The sequence below is a fragment of the Tenrec ecaudatus genome, chromosome 10 (assembly GCF_050624435.1).
Source record: "Tenrec ecaudatus isolate mTenEca1 chromosome 10, mTenEca1.hap1, whole genome shotgun sequence".
NCBI classification, from domain to species: domain Eukaryota; kingdom Metazoa; phylum Chordata; class Mammalia; order Afrosoricida; family Tenrecidae; genus Tenrec; species Tenrec ecaudatus.
The window spans coordinates 155,866,417-155,884,515 of record NC_134539.1 but is presented as its reverse complement, the minus strand read 5'-3'; the positions used below and the strand labels follow the sequence as shown (position 1 = coordinate 155,884,515).

Sequence of the window (18,099 nt, the reverse complement as noted above, 5' to 3'; positions counted from 1 at the left end):
CCTCCTTGTGCAGGGTTGCAGGGGCGTCCAAGGTCCACCCGAGCCCAGTCCCTTCTTTCTCCCCAGCCCGGCAGGCCATGGCATCTGCCCTTCTGACCAGGGAGCCGCCCGTCTGCTGAGGGAGAAGTTTGTGCTGGCCGCTGCCACTGTAGTGTTGTCAGGTGCCTTGAGTTGATCCCCACTCGTAGTGGCCCCCAGTTTCCGAAGCGGCCGTCTCATGGAGCAGGTGGCCAGGACTTGTCCAGCAAGGGGCCCTGTGCGCGTTCAAACAGCCAGCTTGCTGTTAGCAGCCAAGAGCGCTTAACCAATGCGTTCCAAAACCCCAATGACATGACCTTGTGTGCAAACCGAGGGGGGGTGGGGCGGTGCCACAGCTACCTCCAAACCGCATCACTTCCCATCAAGCTCAAAACCAAATCCCCAACTCACTGCCATCAAGTCGATGCAGACTCACAGCGACCCTACCAGACAGGCTAGACCTGCCCCAGGGGATTTCCGTCGCTCTTTACCAGAGTCGGAAACTGCCTCTTTCCCCCGAGAAGCCACTGGGAGTTTCAAACTGCCAACCTTGAAGTTCAAGGCCCAATGCTTAATCCACATCACCACCAGGGCTCCTGAGAGCTGCTGATGAGCTTGGCTTATTCCCTGGCACCTCTGTGGACACTGGCGCACAAACCAAGCCTGCTGCCGCAGAGCTGACTCCAACACCTACAGGGCCAACCGCCCCCTGGGGCTCCTGGGACACCACCATCTTTGCTGGCCAGAGTAGTCTCATCTGCCTCCGTCGGGGCTGTTGGTGAGTTCAAACAGCCGGCCTTGTGGAGTGCACTGTGCTCCTTTTCCATGACCCAGGAGGGAAGGAGACCCGTGGGGTGTGCAGTGGCGGGAGGTGGGGACGCTAAGGCACAGAGAACCATGGTGTGAGGCCCTTCTGGCTGGTTGCCATCTGGCTCCTTTGAACGTGACTGACCCACAGTCCGACTGACATCAGGGGACATGCTGGGGACAGCCTGGTGTTACCCCGCACAGTCTCAGTACCACCGTCCCTCCCCTCGGACTTTCCATCCAGTGCTTTCCCACCGAGCCACCTGGCCCGACTCCATCGAAATTGTCTTCACAAGCTCCCTGCTGGGGGCGGAGGGTGACATCATGTGGTCTCCTCGGCCTGGCCTGCCGGGACGGCTCGGGCGCTGCGGTCACATGTGCTTTGAGTTAGGTTGAGGCCTGCACACGTCGGTAGCCAACATCTGGCTGGGGATTCGTCAGCCGGTGTGTCACGCCGGGCCTCACACCAGCCAGAACAAGGCTGTCCCTGGCTCCTGGTGGGAGTGGGGGTGGGGGTGGGGGTCCGGAGGAGAGCAAGAGCAGTCCCTTGGGACTGACCCCCACACCAGGCAGGAGCTTAGAAGATGCTTCATGAACCTGCCTCCTGCCTTGCTTCTCCCCATTCAAACCACCTGCTCTAATTAAGATGAGACGCCCCTTGCAGCGAAGGCACCCATCAAAGCACCTGCTGCCCACTTGAGCGTGCTCGGTCTCTTGCTCCCAGAGCTGTGTCCGAGTGCCACCGCCACCGAGGTTGTGATGTTTTCTTCTCCCCAAAGAGCATCCTTCTTAGTACTCATTTCTCAGCCTACCTGTCACCCCCAAGCTGGATCCCACCGCCGTGGCTTCCATGTGGACACAGCAACCCCACCCCACCCCACATGACAGTCTGACCACCCCGCAGGGTGGCTGAGCCAGCGATCTTTACAGGAGCACATCACCTGTGCTTTCTCCTGCGGAGGGCGGCTGGCTGGGACTGAACTGCTGGCCTTCCAGGTAGCAGCCTAGAAGTTGACCCCGGAGCCACCAGGGCCACTCCCCAAAGCCTTAGGCAACTACTTATGCATTCGCCATTCCTGTGGAATTGCCTGATCTGGTCGCTCTGTCCCAAGGCCTGCCATGTTGTGGTCTTTGTTTTTGGGGTGGGGGGGAACCCTTCATACAAATGGAATCATGTCTGGTGTCTTTCACACGGTGTCCTGGCACGTGTCCGAACTCGGGGTTCTAGTTCACGGAGCAGCTGGTCTTGCCCGGTGGCTGCGGCAGCAGTGGACGGGCATTTCTCTGGTGCCTCTGCTCCCATCCGTAAGCGGCCAGGGAAGGAGCCTGGCCAGGGGCGGGCATCGTTAAGCATTGGACTACTGGCTGAGAGGTCGGTGGTTCCATGTGGACAGTCACTCCGTGGGGCAGTTCCAACCTGTCCTGTTGGACACCCAGGAATCGGGGCCATGACATCAGTGGGTACGCAGTCGGGGACTTGGATGGAGACCCCCCTCCTCCTCATTGGTTGCAGGTCCCTCTGGGGCTCAGGGAGGGCCATGGATGGCCTGGGGAGCAGCACGTGTGATCCTGGCCTCTCACTATCTTCCTGACCATCATCTGTCTTCTCTTCTGGAGGGAGGGAACGCTCCACAGGAGGTGCTGTGCATGCCAGAAAGACCTCCCCAGCCCAGCTCTGGGGTCGGCCAGGCCACCTCTTGCCTTTGGTGTGGACTGAGAGTCAGAACAGTGTCCTGGCTCTCACCATTGGAGTGCCGATGGTGGTGCATCAGTTCAGCACTCGACTGCTATAGAAAGGTTGCCAGTTCACACTCTCCTGGAAGCCTGGGGGGCAGGAGTGGGGGTGGCCTGTCATGGGTGGCCGTGAGTCAGAGTCAGCTGGACAGCACTGGACCGCAGCATCATTCAACATGCCCGGTGGCAAGTTGATGAACCCGTTGACTTTGTGTGTGCTGGCCCAGCCCCAGGCAGGGACCACACTGTGTGTGTGTGTGTGTGTGTGACTTTGTGTCTGGGTGCTGGGACCAGTGCGTCCCTATCCTTCCCTGTGCCGAGTCACCCACAGGACCCCACCCCACCCACCCAGCATTTGTACACCTCAGAGAACCAGAACTTCTATGTCCTGAAGACAGGCTGGGGGTGGGGATTGCTCGCAGCTTCTACCTGCCTCCCCCACCTCCCACAAGCATCTGGGAGCCTAGGGAAAGGGGCTCCCTGTCATCATTGTCTACCCACTCCCCCTTGAGTATACCAGTTCTTCCTTTGCTGACGTTTTCAAAAAAGGCCACTGAGACCCCTGTGGCCCCAGCTGGAGCCAGGATGCTTTGTCTGCCGACCATCAGCTGACCTATGGGCACCTGAGCGTCCCAGACACTGTTTTCCAGGAGGGGCCAGTGGGCGCTGTGAGGGGCTGCCTTGAGGGGATGCGATGGCTGAGTTGAAGCTGGATGTGTGTTGAGTTGAATGCAGAACTAGCCATGTGCTCGGTCAACCTTTATCCAATTCTCACTGCGAGCCAAGGAACGTCTGTAAGCTGGTCTAGTCTGTCATCCAGTGTGGGACTGGGCTTGGCGGCTGCGGTGGGTAGGGTGGGGTTGGGGCTGCCATGTCTTCCTGCATCCTGGTTTACCATCTTTCTGTTTGCACAGATCTCTCACCCAGAGTGACCTTGATGGGTCAGGTTTGAAGGCAAAGCTTTTAGAGCCATGCACAGTCACCCTGCTACTCTAATGAGCCTTGGAATGAAAAGAGGAAGGGCCTGCCCAGCCCAAGTGCCCCTGGGAAGGGCTGCTGGGCTGCTGGGTGTCTGGGAGTGGAGTAGAGGCCCGGCTTAATTGCCAGCAGAAAGCCCTGGGTGCCCGACCCCATCAGCGGCCTCTGGCTCCAGCGAACATTCCGGCACATTCTGGAATCTTTCCAGCCTGCCCTCTTCCCCTCCTTCTTCCTCTTTGGTCACTGTGGGTCCAGGAGCACTTTCTGTTTGATTTGTGTCCTTGATGCCTGTCTCTGAGCTGGGCCAGCTTGGCCTGTAGACTACCCCAACCATCCTCATCCTTCCTCACTGCTGCCCGGATAGAACAAACACCCACTGCGTGGGGCCCTGGTTGCACAGTGGGTTACACATGAGGCTGCTAACCCCAAAGTCAGCAGTTCAAAGCCACCACGTGCTCCGAGAGAGAAAGATGAGGCTTTCTACTCCGTGTTGGAAACCGGCAGGGGCAGTTCCAGCCTGTCCTGTCGGGTCTTGGGCGACCTTACTGTATCGCAGTGAATCGGAATGAACTCGATGGCAGTGAGTTTCGAATTTGCCGCCGAGCCCACACTGACTCAGAGCAGCCTTTGGGATGGAGTTGAACAGCTTCCAGGGCTTCCCCAGACTGGCCATCTTTATGGAAGCAGCCTGCCTCATCTTTCTTCCTTGGGGCAGCTGTGGGATTTGAGCCGCTGGCCCTGGCAGTTAGCAGCCCACAACTTACCCTCTGCGAGACCCTGCTAGCATAGGTGGTGTGACGAGGCATCTGTAGGACGTGTTCCCGGACGACTTTCAGGAGGGCAGACCTTCCTTTAGATGTTAGACCCCAACCCTAAATGTGAAGAGGTGGGTGACAACCCTGCTGTTGGGCAGTAGACTCCTATATGGAGTTGGGGGCGTGGGGGGCACATGGGTCCTAAAGTAAAGGATCAGACTGGGCTCTCTGATGTGCACTCCCTTTGTGGGCTGTGTCTGGCCCCGGGAGACTCTGCTGCAGGAATGTACCCAGCCCACCCAGGGCCCATGTGCTGCCTGAGCAGAGCAGCCCCCGGCAGGTCAGTGCCCACTCCCTCGACTGCAGAGACACCCCTCGGGCTCCTGGGAAGGACGGGCCTGGGGCTTCGGCCACTGTAGGTGGGGAGAGTTCTGGTTGAAGAATTGGTGGGGGAGTTGGGGGTGGGGTGCCGACCAGCGGCCTCTGGGTTGGGCCTTCGGTGGGGAGGTGACAGGTACCGTGCGGAAGCCCTCAGATGAGGGGTGGGGAGCCCTGGTGGTGTGTGCAGTGGTGACACGTCGGGCTGTGATCTGCAAGGTCAGCCCTTTGAAATCACCAGCTGCTCCTCGGGAGAAAGACAGGGGGCTTTCTACTCCCGTATAGAGTAACAGTCTCAGAAACCCACAGGGGTGGTTCTGCCCGGTTCTATGGGATCGCCATGTGTGGACGTCGACTCGGTGGCTGTGAGTTTAGATGCAGGGACAGCAGTTTGTGCAGCCAATGTGCAGGAGAAAGATGAGTGCTGTTGGGAGAAGAGAGGGTGCGGTCTTGAGGTTGTTATGGGCCGGGTAAGTGCCTGGCTGCTAACTGAAGGCTGCCGGCCCCAACCCCCAGCCTCCTCATGGAGGGCGGGGATCCCCGGCTGCCTGCTTCCCCAAATATGCCTAGAAAACCGGATCCTGGCGTGTGAGGTCACTGTGAGTCAGAATCGACTCGAGAGCTGTGGGCTTGGGGTGTGTCAGTCTGTTTGTTTCAGGGGAGGGCTAAGGGGCCCTGGTGGCACCGCAGTTCGGCACCCAAAGGTTGGCAGTTCGAACCCACCCACCACCAGCGCTGGCACTGTACAGCCACAGAGAGGGACAGTTTAGGGAGCCCTACTGGACAGGACTGACTCTGCGGCCCCAGGGTGGATAGAAGAACCTCAACAATAATGGCTGAGGCACAGGCTCCCCTCTGCCTCTCTGGCGCCCCCTGCAGGCCCGGAGGCCTGGCTACGCCTCCGATCAGGCCTTTGTGGGAAACTGCCCCCTAACCCAGCGCTCATGTGTTTGCGCCCTGCAGTGATCCGGGCTAAAGCGGTCAGCGAGAAGGAGGTGGACTCCGGCAACGACATCTATGGCAATCCCATCAAAAGGATTCAGTATGAGATCAAGCAGATAAAGGTACTGGTGGCGGGTGTGCAGGGAGGCTTGGTCTAGGCCAATGGTTCTCAACCTGTGGGTCGCGACTCCTTGAGGGGGTTCAAATGACCCTTTCACAGGGTTCACCCATAGATAATTTTATGGCTGGGAGTCACCACAACTTGAGGGGCTGTATTAAAGGGTCGCGGCATTAGGAAGTTGAGAACCACTGCTCTAGGGGATACTGGGTCCCAGTCCACAGCCCTACTTCCACCTGAGGGGGCCAGTCTTCCTTCGCTAATGAATGAACGGAGAGCTGGTGGGACTCGCCCCTGGGCCCAGGTCACTTCAGAAATGCTGTATCTCAAGTCCAATGGATCGTCATTCAGTAGGACCACCTCAGCTCCTAGTCAGGAATTCTGGAATGTCCCGAGAGTGCTTCTACGTGGCTATGAGGCTTCGGGGCTTCGGAGGTGACTGGTGTGGACGACGTGGTTGCCTCTGGGTGCCCACAGTTGACGTGAGGAACCTTGAACTGAGTACCGCCACACGGCAGCGGGCGGCTTAGCCTGACCTCGTGGACTCTGACTCCGAAGAGCAGGGCCCTTCCTGTGGGCTGGCGATGTGAGAGGCAGTCTTCTGGGAGAAATGGAGGCGCAGCCTGGGCACTGAAGGAGGAACTGGGCTGGCTCAAGTGGGGAGGAGGTGGGTTGGAATCCGAGGGCCACAGACTCAGGGAGCTGTGGGGGGTGGCAGTTAGTTTCTATGACTCGTTCCTACTCGACAACTCTGGGACAAAACTGACGGCTAACCAGAGAGTACGAGAGAGGCTGAAGCTTGTTTTAGGGTACCCCGTCTCAAGTATAATTTAAGGAGACCGTTTATGACATTTCAAAAGAGACAAAACCAACACAAAGACCCACACATCACCTGGAGGAAGGAGACCATGAACATAAGGTGCAAGTGGACTCTAAGGATTCATAATCGGAAAACAGAAAAAACGGGGTGTGGGGTGTGCAGGGAAGAGCAGAGGAAACATGCAAAAGCAGGGCTGGTGGCAGATCAGTGTATCACGGACCCCACAGACAGATGGGACCATGGTGGGCACACATACTGGTTACATAGAAGGGTTTACATGATTGCTCCAGGGCCTGCCCTCTGACCCTGGCAGTCCAGGAGAGACTGATAGGGCATGATTCACCATCAAGTGTCCCCCTGTACTTTCCCCAGCACAATGACCTCCATCAAGGACACACTGATGCAGATCCCCTAAGAGAGAGACTGCCCTTCTCGGGGGTGGGGTGGGTCTAGCTGGAGGGGATAGAGGCAACCCACTGCCCAAGGCACTCTGCCCGAGGGCCAGACTGTCCACCTCTGTGGTTGGTGATCAGAAGGGATTCAATGGAGGCTTGATCTATGGGGGAGCTGCAGATTGGTTTGAGGCTGCCATCCAGAGCTCGTTGCAAACCAGGGTGTCAGAATTTAACTTGGGACACAGGCCCTTGGAAGAGCATGGGTGGGGAAATTGGAAGAGGGGGACCCACAGGTGGGGCCCATGGGGCAGTGCTCCTGTTGTGGACAATAACTCATTGGTCTGCGGGGTGGCGGAGGGGCAGGGGGCAGAGAAATCCTTAGACTCTGAGTGGAGAGACAGCTTTGTAACTCGGTAGTAGTTACAACAGTCAGTATTTCACCAGCTTTCCTCTTGCTCCCAAGCACAAAACACATGCCGTACACACACCTCCCGTGGGCCTCCAGCCTCCTTGCCAACCTGCTGGTTCCGCCCTCCAGTGGAGGCAGCAGGAGTGCACCTTATGCCCCCCTGTGGTTTTCTCACTTTACTGACTGCTGTGCCCCTCAGCACCCCCCTCCCCCCCCACCACCACACTATGGATGAGTCCAACCCACCGTGCCCCTCTCCACTCCCAGCCCAGGCAAGCAACCAAGACCGGGGAGCCTACAGAGGGTCCTCTCTTCCTCGAATGGCCCCAGCTACTGACCCAAAGATTGGAGGTTTGAGGCTACCCAGGGGTACCCTGAAAGCAAGGCCCGGTGATCATCAACTTGCCAAAAACATCCGTCCTGGAAAACTGATGGAGCCCAGTTGACTGCAGCCCTGGGTTCTCACCCATGAGTCCGAACCACCACTTTGAAACTGGTTTTCAGCAGTTTCCAGGTTGGGTCAGAATCACCTGGAACCACGCAGCCCCTCCCCTCAAGGGCTCAGAAATGACTTCATCCTCAGGTGTGGGCTCTGAGAAAGACCCCCATCTGATGACTGTCACACCCACCCTGCTGAGTCTTTGGAATAGGGACAGCCATTGGGCCGCCTGGTCAAGGTCAAGTGGGAACGCTACCTCTGACCAGACAGTCCATCTGCTGATGCTTCCCATCCCTGTCCTCTCTCCTCCAGATGTTTAAGGGACCTGAGAAGGACATCGAGGTCATCTTCACAGCCCCATCCTCGGCCGTGTGTGGGGTCTCACTGGACGTTGGAGGCAAGAAGGAGTACCTCATTGCAGGTGTGTGTGTGTATGTGCGCACGTGTGCGCCCCTCCCCCAGGCAGCTGTGGTGGCACACGTATTCCCAGGGTGGGGGGACGGGAAGAACCATGATTGAAAATGCAAGATGAGCTGTATTCATGAGGAGACGTGGAAGTGAGTCATTCAATGTGCAGAGAGGAAGACAGGCTTAGAGACCCAAGGGTGTTGCGGGCCCAGGGTGGTGGAGCGGTTGGCCTGGGTCAGGGGGTTGGAGAGAGGTCACTGTGGAGGCCAGTCCAGTGAGTGGGTGGGGCTGTGTACAGGAAAGGCCCCGTGGCTGACACCCTCCCTCCCTCCTTCCACCCGAGCTCAGACCCAGCAAACACTCCCTGGGGTTTCTCTGTCACACACCCTCAGGAGGTCTCCACCCTCTGTCCACTCCCCCAGGAGAAGAGGGCTTTTCCTCGTGGGTGGCCATCGCAGGCTTTGTTAATGAACATCCGTGGCTCTTTCTTGGCTTTATTGAGGGCTTCATTCCCATACAGCCACGGTCCGCATGAAGGGTGCCATTCCATGACTTTGCAGCCCGGTCGCAGATCTGTGTGGCCATCACCACAGTCCACGTGACAGCACTGTCACCACAACCAAAACGAACCCCTTCCCCATTGACTACCACCCCCCTCTGAGCCCCACTAGCCCCCTCTCTGCCCCTTTGGGGCGTCACCCAGGAATGGCACCCTGTCGTCTTGGTTTGCTTTTTAATTAGCTTGCTTCCTTTGATCAATTTCCCTGGCATGCAAGTCCCATCACGGGCATTTCAGCCACTCCGAAGCCATTGGCCCAGTGGGCCGATTGAGCTCTCTGGTGTCTAGCTGCTTTCTCTCAATATCGCGTGGCCGAGGTCCATCCACGTGGGAACACAGGTCAGAGCATCACTTCCGATCCGTGCCGCTCCACCGCTCGGATAATCGGCCACTCTGCATCTGCCCTTCTCCAGCCGGTGGACATCTGGGCTGCTTCCCCGGGGGCCATTTGGGAGGATGCTCTTGTGGACATCCGGGCAGGTCTCCTCAGGGGTCCACGCGTCATTTCTGTGCGGCGGGAGTGGCGAGCACCGAAGGAACCGCAGCCCGCCTGGAGAACCTCTATTCTGGAGGAAGGAGATCCGGAGCGCTCCATAAAAGCAAGGATGGAAAGAAAGACGTCATTTCACGTGCTTGGACACGTTGTCGGAAGAGACCTGCCCCTGGGGAAGGACGTCCTGCTTGGCCAAGTAGAAAGGTAGCGGAGGATATGATGAAGACCCCCGACAAGATGGATGGCCACAGTGGCTGCAACAGTGGGCGCCGAGGTGACGACGACTGTGGGACGGCCCAGCAGTGGGCAGCTGGGTTCTGTCCTCTTGTCCCCAGGGTTGCTGGGTGGCAGGGGTGACTGGCTGGCACCTAACAACCCCCACGCCCCAGGCATTGCATTTGAAGTTTAACTTGTTGAGGACCGTTTTCTAAAGTGACGGTCCTGTCTGGCAGCCCAGGTGCCGTGATTTCAGGAAAAGCAATCAGAAGAAATAGCAGTTTGAGCTCAAGACCACCTGCCAGGGAATGGTCGTCTGACAGTGCCCACGCCATGACGATGAGGAGGAGGAGGGAGGTGTGAGGGGTGCAGAGTCCACGGGACCACGCACCCACTCGGCGTGGCCATGCACGGGCTCATGGGGCCACTGCATAACCAGGGCTCTAGGGTCATGTGTTAGTCTGGGTAGACTAGAGAAACGAATCCATGGACATGCATATGTATACAAGAGAGAGCTGTCTATGAAAGAGCAATTGTACATAGAGAAACATCCTAGCCCAGTCCAGATCAAATCCGTAAGTCCAATATTACCCCATATGTCTAATACTAGTTCATAAAGTCCAATTTTTCCTTGCAATGATGCCAAATGCAGGAAGATCACAGGCCAGTGGGTAGAAAGTCTTGTGGGTCCAGTGGCAGTGGAAGGATCTCAGCACGGGCGTGGGCCTCCACGTGACTCCTCCAGCTCCAGGGCTCTGGAGACACATCCATGTGTCTCCATGTGGCTTGTCAATAGCAGTATGTGGCAGAGAGAGTGTGTCCTCCAGGGAGGAAAACAGGAGTTCCCAGAACCCTCAGGAGCAGGCCATGCCCACACTGAGGCCTCCTTGGCTGTAAACTGATTGACAGGCTAGACTCCACGCCTTTCCAAGTTGACAGATTACGTAACTGCTACGGGTTGAGAGTCTGAATCGATAGCAGTGAAGTTGTTTTTTGTTTTGTTTTTGCATTTGCTAGATTTTTTCATTGTTTTATTTCATTTATAAGAATACCCGGTGGTGCAATGGTTAGGTGCGAGGCTGCCAACCCAAAGGCGAGTGGTCCTAACCCAGCGGGGAGCAGGGGGCTCTGCGGAAGAAAGGTCTGGCTGTCCACTTCTTTAACACTGACCAGCCCAGAAAACCCTCAGAGGTTGTGCCGCTCTGTCCTGGGAGGCTGCTTTGGGTTGCAGTGGACTTCGTGGGCACTGTCTGTGCCACCTGAGGGGGCAGACTCCCATGCTGCAGGATCCTAGAACCCTCACAGCCATCGAGTCGATGACAACTCCCAGCCACCCTACGGGGTAGGATTGAACTGCCCCTCTCGGTTTCCCACGCTGTAGCCGTTCACAGGATTAGAAAGCCTCATCTTTCTCCTGGGGGCGGCTGGTGGTTTCCAACTTCGGACCTTGCGAATCTCAGCCCAGTGGGCAAGCACTGTGCCACCAGGGCTCCTGGTGCAGGGCCCTAGCACCTCCTTAAATCCAGGGCTTCCAGTTTTCCACCTCTTCCTTTGGGCTGGTTCATAGGGACCAAGAGCCCTGGTGGCACAGTGGGTTAAGTAATGGGCTGCTGGGCCAACGCTCAGGGTTACGCCTACCTGCTGCTTAAGGGATAAAGGTGAGGCCGCCTGCTTCTGCGAAGACTGACGGCCTCGGAAACCTCCGGGAGCCTGTGCGCTGCCCTCCAAGGTCACTCATAGCCGGACTCCACTCCGTGCCAGCGGGTCCTGAGCCCTGGCCTTGGCTCCTAGCGCTGTCTCTTGCACTGCCTTCTAGCGGCTGCCTGGCCAAACTGCAAGCGCAAATGCTCTTAGTAAGGGAAGGGGGAGGTGGCCTAGAGGGTGGGTAACCCACTGGGCTGCTCACCTTAAGGTCAGCAGTTCATAGCCACTAGCCACTCTGCCAGACACTGACAAGGCTTTCTACTCCCATAAACGGTTCAGCCTCTGGAACCTGCCCTATAGGGTTGCTATGAGTCAGCATCTACTCAATGGCAGTGAGCTTTAGTTGGGGCAAGGCAGGCGGGCCTGCAGCCCCATTCCCAGGGGCCCTTCTGTGGGTACAGTCGTGGGTCTTCCAGACCTACAGTACGAGTCCTGCCCTCGCTGAGGACATCTCTGTAACAGCCGCCATCCTGTTAATAGAAACATTGTTGCTAGTTTCCCTCAAGCCCAGCTAACCTACACTTACAATGCAACAAAGTACTCCCCCGCAGCCCTGTGCTGGCCTCACTGCGCAAGTCATTGACCACATCCCATTGTGAGCCACCGATGTTCAGAAGGTGGTCACCACGCCTTTCCTCCTAGTCTGTCTTCGTGTGGAAGATCCACTGGAACCTGTCCTCCGTGGGTGATGTTGTTGGAATCAAGCAAGTCCTACGAGGCACATTTTTTGTTTCTTGGCCGGCCACCAGCATAAGCTCCAGAAAGGGCCCTTCCAGGCATGAGACGTCAATTCCACCCCCATACTCCCGCCAAATTATTTTGGTTATTCTCGCCAATTGCATTCTAAGTATATTTTCCTATTTGTAATTTTTCCAATGACTCTACAACTCAGAGGCAAAGGCTTGGAGAGCTTTGGATGAACACTCCTGGTTCAATTAGCCCCAGTGGTGTCAGGGTTCTGTTAGGTTTCTGGGGTAGTTTTCCCCACGTGGCAGAAGCACTTTTGCAAAACCAAGGAATTTTTATGAGGGAAAGGGAAGTTTCGGTAATAGTCTTAGATAGTAGACGCTGTATCTGGAAAGCATCTAGGGCCGTCCATGCAAGATTTTTCGAGCCAAAAAGATGGACGGAACTGAAAAGGGGGCACCTGCCCCAGTTCTCAGCGTTTTAGCCCCTCCTACCCCTGCATGAGGGGCGTGGCTGAGGGTATTGGCCGTTCCTAGTGGCTGAGTTCAGGTGCATGTGTGACGTATGTTGGTAGTTCCTAGTACGCATGCCCTGGTTGACCATCATCAGGCCTCAGTGACCTTGGTCTGCGCACGCCCAGCTTTGGATCTTCCCCCCATAGGTTTCTAACCCCCTGTGTTGTGGCAGGGCCAGCTAATTGTCATTTAGTGTAGCCATACGGTGGAGACAAGCCCCTCTATCTTCCTGCCTGCCAGTTAACACTTTGGGTTGCTAACCACGAGGTCACCTTGGAACCACCCGCTGCTCCACAAGAGAACGACGGGGCTTTGTACTCCCGAGAAGAGTTCCAGTCTCGGAAACCTACAGGGTCAGTTCTGCCCTGTCCCAGAGGGTGGCCATGAGTTGGCATGGACTCGATGGCCGTGAGCCAGCGTTGGATTGAAATCAAGGTGCCAGGCAGTAGCAGCCCGGTCTGGGAGGAAGCCAAGCCGGAGGGTACCATGGCAGCGAGGATGGCGAGACTTGGTCCCGTGTACTTTGGTCGTGTTGTCAGGAGAAGGACACCAGGCTTGGCGAAGGAGAGGAAGGCCCTGACTGGGGTGGATTGGCACAGTGGCCACAACAGGGGGCACAGTGGCCACAACAGTGGGCCCCAACATAAGGAATTCTCAATTCAAGCATCAGCTGTCTGCAGGAGAAAGACGAAAGACTGGTCGCCCTGGGACCCACAGGGTGGCTCTGCTCCATCCTGCCGGGCGGCTGAGTGGGAGCCCGCTCACTGGTGGTGGGTGTGAGCTGCTGTGGGTGAGTAGGGGGCTTGTCGGCATGCGAGCAGGAAGCAGGCGGCTCCCCCCTGGGTTGTACCCTGCTTCCCTCACACACCCCACAGCGGATGTTTGCAATTCCACTCCTGGGTCCCCCACTCCCTTGGCCCCGGGGAAGTGTGCTTGGCCTTGAGCTGGGTGCCTTCTCCCCACAGGCAAGGCGGAAGGAGATGGCAAGATGCATATCACCCTGTGTGACTTCATCGTGCCCTGGGACACTCTGAGCACCACCCAGAAGAAGAGCCTGAACCACAGGTACCAGATGGGCTGCGAGTGCAAGGTAAGTGCTGCCCACCCCTGCCCACCCCACCACACACACTTGCCAGAGGCGTCCCGGGTACAGCTGGGTGGTGGCTCCTGTCTGGATAGAGGGCTTCTCTCTCCTGGTCCTGACTTAGGAAGGGGCTAGGGTGAAGGTGGGCCCTGAGCCCTGAGGTCCCTTGGGCTATGGGAATGGGGGTGGGGTGGCCTACAGTCTGCTGGGGGGCTTGGAAAGGCTCCTCCCCACCCTACCCCAATCTCTGATTCCCTTGGCTTCATTTCCCCCTTTCGTCAATGGGGCACTGTGGGGCAAGAGTGAAATGGTGCTTGAGGGCCCCTCCCACAGGGGGCCATTACACTTGGGCCGGCATCCCAGCCACTCCCACCATATTCCCCTTTCTCAAGACTGGCCCGCACACCACCCAGAAGGCAAACCCACTTAAAGCAAGGTTAAAACTCCAACCAGCTCACCAGACTGAGGACAGAGCCATGGAGACAAAACCAGAGACCATGGAGGGGACATGCAGGGACAAAATATCCCGACAGAGGCGGTCAGGTGGTTTGAAAGGCAAAATGGAGGCCATAATCCCGACTCCCTGCCATCCTGTCCACGCCGACTGCCAGTGACCCCATGGGTCAGGGCAGAACTGCCCCTGTAGGCTTCCCAGACCATAACTCTTTACAGGATGAGAAAAGCCAGCCAGAGGAGGTGGAGCGGGCATAGCCACCCAAACCAGATTCTGTCATCTCCCAAGAGCCTCCCATCCCCACCACACCCCACCCAGCACACATGGCATTCCTGGGACCAGGCACCCCATAGTGGGCTCTGGACCAGAAGGTGCCGGGCCTCACCCTGTTGGTGGAAGGCTGTTCTGGGCATTGGGGGCCACATCCGCCCCTCAGCTCACTTCCCAGCAGCCCTGACTCCCCAAAAGTTCAAGGTTCTTTAGCCTCTTGAGACCAGTGGTGTGCGAGTGGTAGTACCCTTGCCTTCCATGCAGGAGACCTGGGTTTGAGTCCCGTCTGTCAGGGGAAGTTTACGTGTGTTTATAATGCTAAACAGCTTCCACAGAGCTTCCAGACTAAGTCAGAGGAGGAAGAAAGGCCTGATCATCTACTTCCCAATATTCACCCTGTGGAACTCAAGGGTCCGTGCTGCCGTGCACAGGGTTGCGGCCAACCTGATGGCGCCTAATGGCAGCATTGTTATTGGTGGGGGTGGTGTTGAGCCTATGGGAGTTGGAGCTAAGCCGGAGCCAAGGTCATGGGCCAAGAGTGGGAAAGTCCCTGTTGACGGGGGGTAGGGGTAGCAGGCAGGGAGAGAGGCACACTGGAGGCAACTGCATAGCCCCCTACCTCCACTTGGACCCTGCCCCGCCCTCAGGCAGCACCTGCTGCTGCTTTGGGGAGGGGGTTTCTGGAGAGCCTCCAGTTCCAGCCCCCCTGCCCGAATTCTCCATACCGGGAATCAACCCTCCCAGTGCCCACCAGACCTGCAGGGATTAACTACGGTGGCCTGAGCCCCATCCCCTCTCCCCCCCCAACCCCCCCCCAGATCTCGCGCTGCCCCATGATCCCGTGCTACGTGTCCTCGCCGGACGAGTGCCTGTGGATGGACTGGGTGTCGGAGAAGAGCATCAATGGCCACCAGGCCAGGTTCTTCGCCTGCATCAAGCGGAGCGACGGCTCCTGTGCCTGGTACCGTGGCAGCGCGCCCCCCAAGCAGGAGTTTCTCGATATCGAGGACCCGTAAGCGGCGCCCCACCTGGGCCAAGGAGGAGCCCCCAGGGCCTCAGACTGGCCTGAGCCCACACCTTCCTGGGAGCAGCAGGACAAGGCTGGGGCTGCGGCCCCCTTTCCCTTTTCTGCCCAGCTGTGTGTCTGCAGGGGGAGGGGGCGGGGGTCTCACCCCGGGCCGAGCCCCTTCCCTAAGCGTCTCCGTCCTCCGACATCCCCTCCACTGCCACCTTGGCACCGGGTCAGCGTTGACCCGGCCCGCATTGGGGCCTCCCTGGCCTGGGAACGGGCATTTTGCAGAAATTTTTGAGGGTCGTCATGAGACTGTGTAGCAGGTCTACCAGGTCCCTTTCGTCTTGAGAGGGGCGTGTCCCTCGTTTCCTGCAGCTTCCTCGCCCTGCCCCTTTCGTGTCCCCAGAGCAGCAGTCCCCACCCCTCGCCAGTGCCCGCCCTTCAACACCCCCAAATCCAGGAGACGGACCTCCTCTAAAGTGCCCCAATCCCATCAAGGGCAGGATTTCACCTGGAGCCTCAATGAGGAGCTTGCGGCTGTGGGGACCCCTCCTTCCCCCCACATACACATATACACACCCATACACAGATCCCCTGGGAACCTGCCTGAGCTTGCTCCCAGGGCAGGGTCGTAAAGGGACCCTTGGGGACCATAGAATTAAATTCTGGGCCTCTGGGCCCACTTTCCTATTCTTCCCACATCTGCGGAGCCAGGTCCCCACCAGAGCAGCAGGGCTTGGCTCGGCCTGGGTTGGGTACCAGGCACCCAGTTTGCACGTTCTGAGGACGTGAACACCCCAGTCCTGCTGGGCCCCCTGACAGCCCAGGAGGGCGCCCGTCCCAGCACATGGCCTAGGCTCAGCATCATCTTCATTTGGGGCCGCCCCTCGCTGCCCACCCCAAATTAGCTAAGGGCATTATGCAGCCCCCGCCCCACCCCTGCCCCCAGGAAAAGGTTTGGGAGGAAGGCGGCTGTTCCCATTGGGCAGCCAGCCCCCACCCTCATCCCCACCCCATGGCCTGCTTTCAGAAACAGCCCTGCTATAGACGAGGGACCCTCAGGTGGGGCCCAGTTGCTTCTACTTCCCATAAGACAAGGACTGCCCCAGGAGTAAGAGGGCTCCACCTGCTCCCAGAAAGACAACCCTGATGCCAACGGGCGAGGCACAAGTGCCCAGCCCGGGCCAGAGTGGGAGGGATGTGAGATGTCCTGAGGACGCATGCGCAGGACATAAACGCACACGCACGCGCGCACTGCACACACACACACACACACACAACATGGGCAGGCGGCCTGTGAGAGGACCTTCTCCTAAGCCTGCTCCATCCTGCATTGACCTTCAAGGCCTTTCCGAGACCCCCTACTGCCACTCTCTGCCCCGGGGCCTGCTTGGGACCCGTGTCTTCCCTCCTCGGGGACACACCAGGGACCCATGCTCCCCAGGACATTTCTGCGCTGGACAGTGTTGGAGAGCTCATCAGGTGTCCCGCGATGCCCGCAGACTCCAGTCGCTCCAGTGTAACAGTCCCGCCCCGTCTGCTTCCTATAGGGTGAAACCATCCGTGACATTTTCTCTTGTCTGCGCTGGGTTACTGTCCATTGTGAGCGCCGCGGTTGGTGTTTAGTATGTGAGACCCGCTGTAACTGTCCCTGTGCCCTGTGTCTTACTACCCTCGGTAGGTGTCAGACTTGCACTTTTTTTCTTTTTCTTTTCTTTTTAATAATTAAAAAGACAAAAAAGGTGACATGTTCGGCACCGTGGCAGCCTCTGACCCGAAGCAGATGCAGCGCCAGGGTCGCAGGCTGCGGAGGTGGAGGGCCTCTGGATTGAGCTCTGCAAGTACCCGGGCGGCCCCCCCAGCCGGTTCCCCCCGGGGCTCCCCACCATGCTTAGCAGAGAGCCCAACAGCACACAGGACCGGTCGCACAGCTGGGGCAGCCGCGGGACAGAGCCCCCTCCAACACCCTCCCCAGGAAATTGTTGCGCCGTGTATGTACAGTTTCGGAGGCCCCCCCCTTGGGCGTGGTTTATTTATGTGTTAGATTCCAAACACTGCTCCCGCCTCCCTTCATGCAAGCAACTCAAAAGTATTTAAAATAAAGTTTACATGATAGCTATTTTCGAATCTTTGCTTGGATGGCTATTAACAAAATATCGGATGCTGTAATGTAAAGCTTTCTCAACTTTGAACTTCCTCAGTCCCCCCCCCCCCCGCAGGAAGGTTTCGGGGGACGGCAGTGTGTACCGTGTGTGTGTGTGTGTGTGTCTGTGTGTGTATGTGTGTGTTTAGTCTGGCCCATGACGGCAGTGTGTACTGTGTGTGTGTGTGTGTGTGTGTGTGTGTGTGTGTCTGTCTGTCTGTGTGTGTGTGTTTAGTCTGGCCCGTGATGTCTGAGACCTTCCTGGGCCGGGAACGCAGCTGGGCAAGTCTCCAGTGCCCAGTTCAGTCACTGGACAATAAGCCTGATTAGAGAGGGCTGGTGTTCTGTGGTGCGGCTGTGTCCCAGGTGCAGGGCTTTACCATCTTGGATAGTCGGGTTGCTGACTGCAAGGTTGGCGGTTCAGACCCACAGCTGCCCCTTGCGAGAAAGAGAAAACCAACCTGTCTGCTCCTTTATGGAAAGGTTACATGGGGTCACTAGGTCAGGATGAGCTCGAAGGCAGTGGGCTTGGGGTGGGCCTGGCTACTGCTGGGTCAGTAGAGCTGACTGTACCCAGAGGGCTGTCAGGACACCCCACTGTCACACCCACATCTGTGTCCCTCAGCACACCATGCCACCTATTTCACGTCCCTGATGGATTATGAGGACCCACCCCCATCATGTGGTGCCTATCACCGGAAAGTGGGACCCCAGACATCACCAATACCATAACACCTTTTGAAGCAGGAATTGCCCTTCCT

At 57.7% G+C, this 18,099-nt stretch overlaps 1 protein-coding gene across 1 annotated transcript in view; it reads left to right on the top strand.

Annotated features, from left to right (window-relative positions):
- Nucleotides 1-17,314, top strand: part of TIMP2 (TIMP metallopeptidase inhibitor 2) — a 45,100-nt gene extending 27,786 nt beyond the window's left edge. The window contains exons 2-5 of the mRNA XM_075562307.1: nt 5,634-5,734; nt 8,106-8,214; nt 13,341-13,465; nt 15,002-17,314. Coding sequence (XP_075418422.1) covers nt 5,634-5,734; nt 8,106-8,214; nt 13,341-13,465; nt 15,002-15,199 — 533 coding nt within the window. The 3' untranslated portion in view covers nt 15,200-17,314. The remainder of the gene's footprint in view (nt 1-5,633; nt 5,735-8,105; nt 8,215-13,340; nt 13,466-15,001) is intronic.
- The last annotated feature ends 785 nt before the right edge of the window (nt 17,315-18,099 follow it).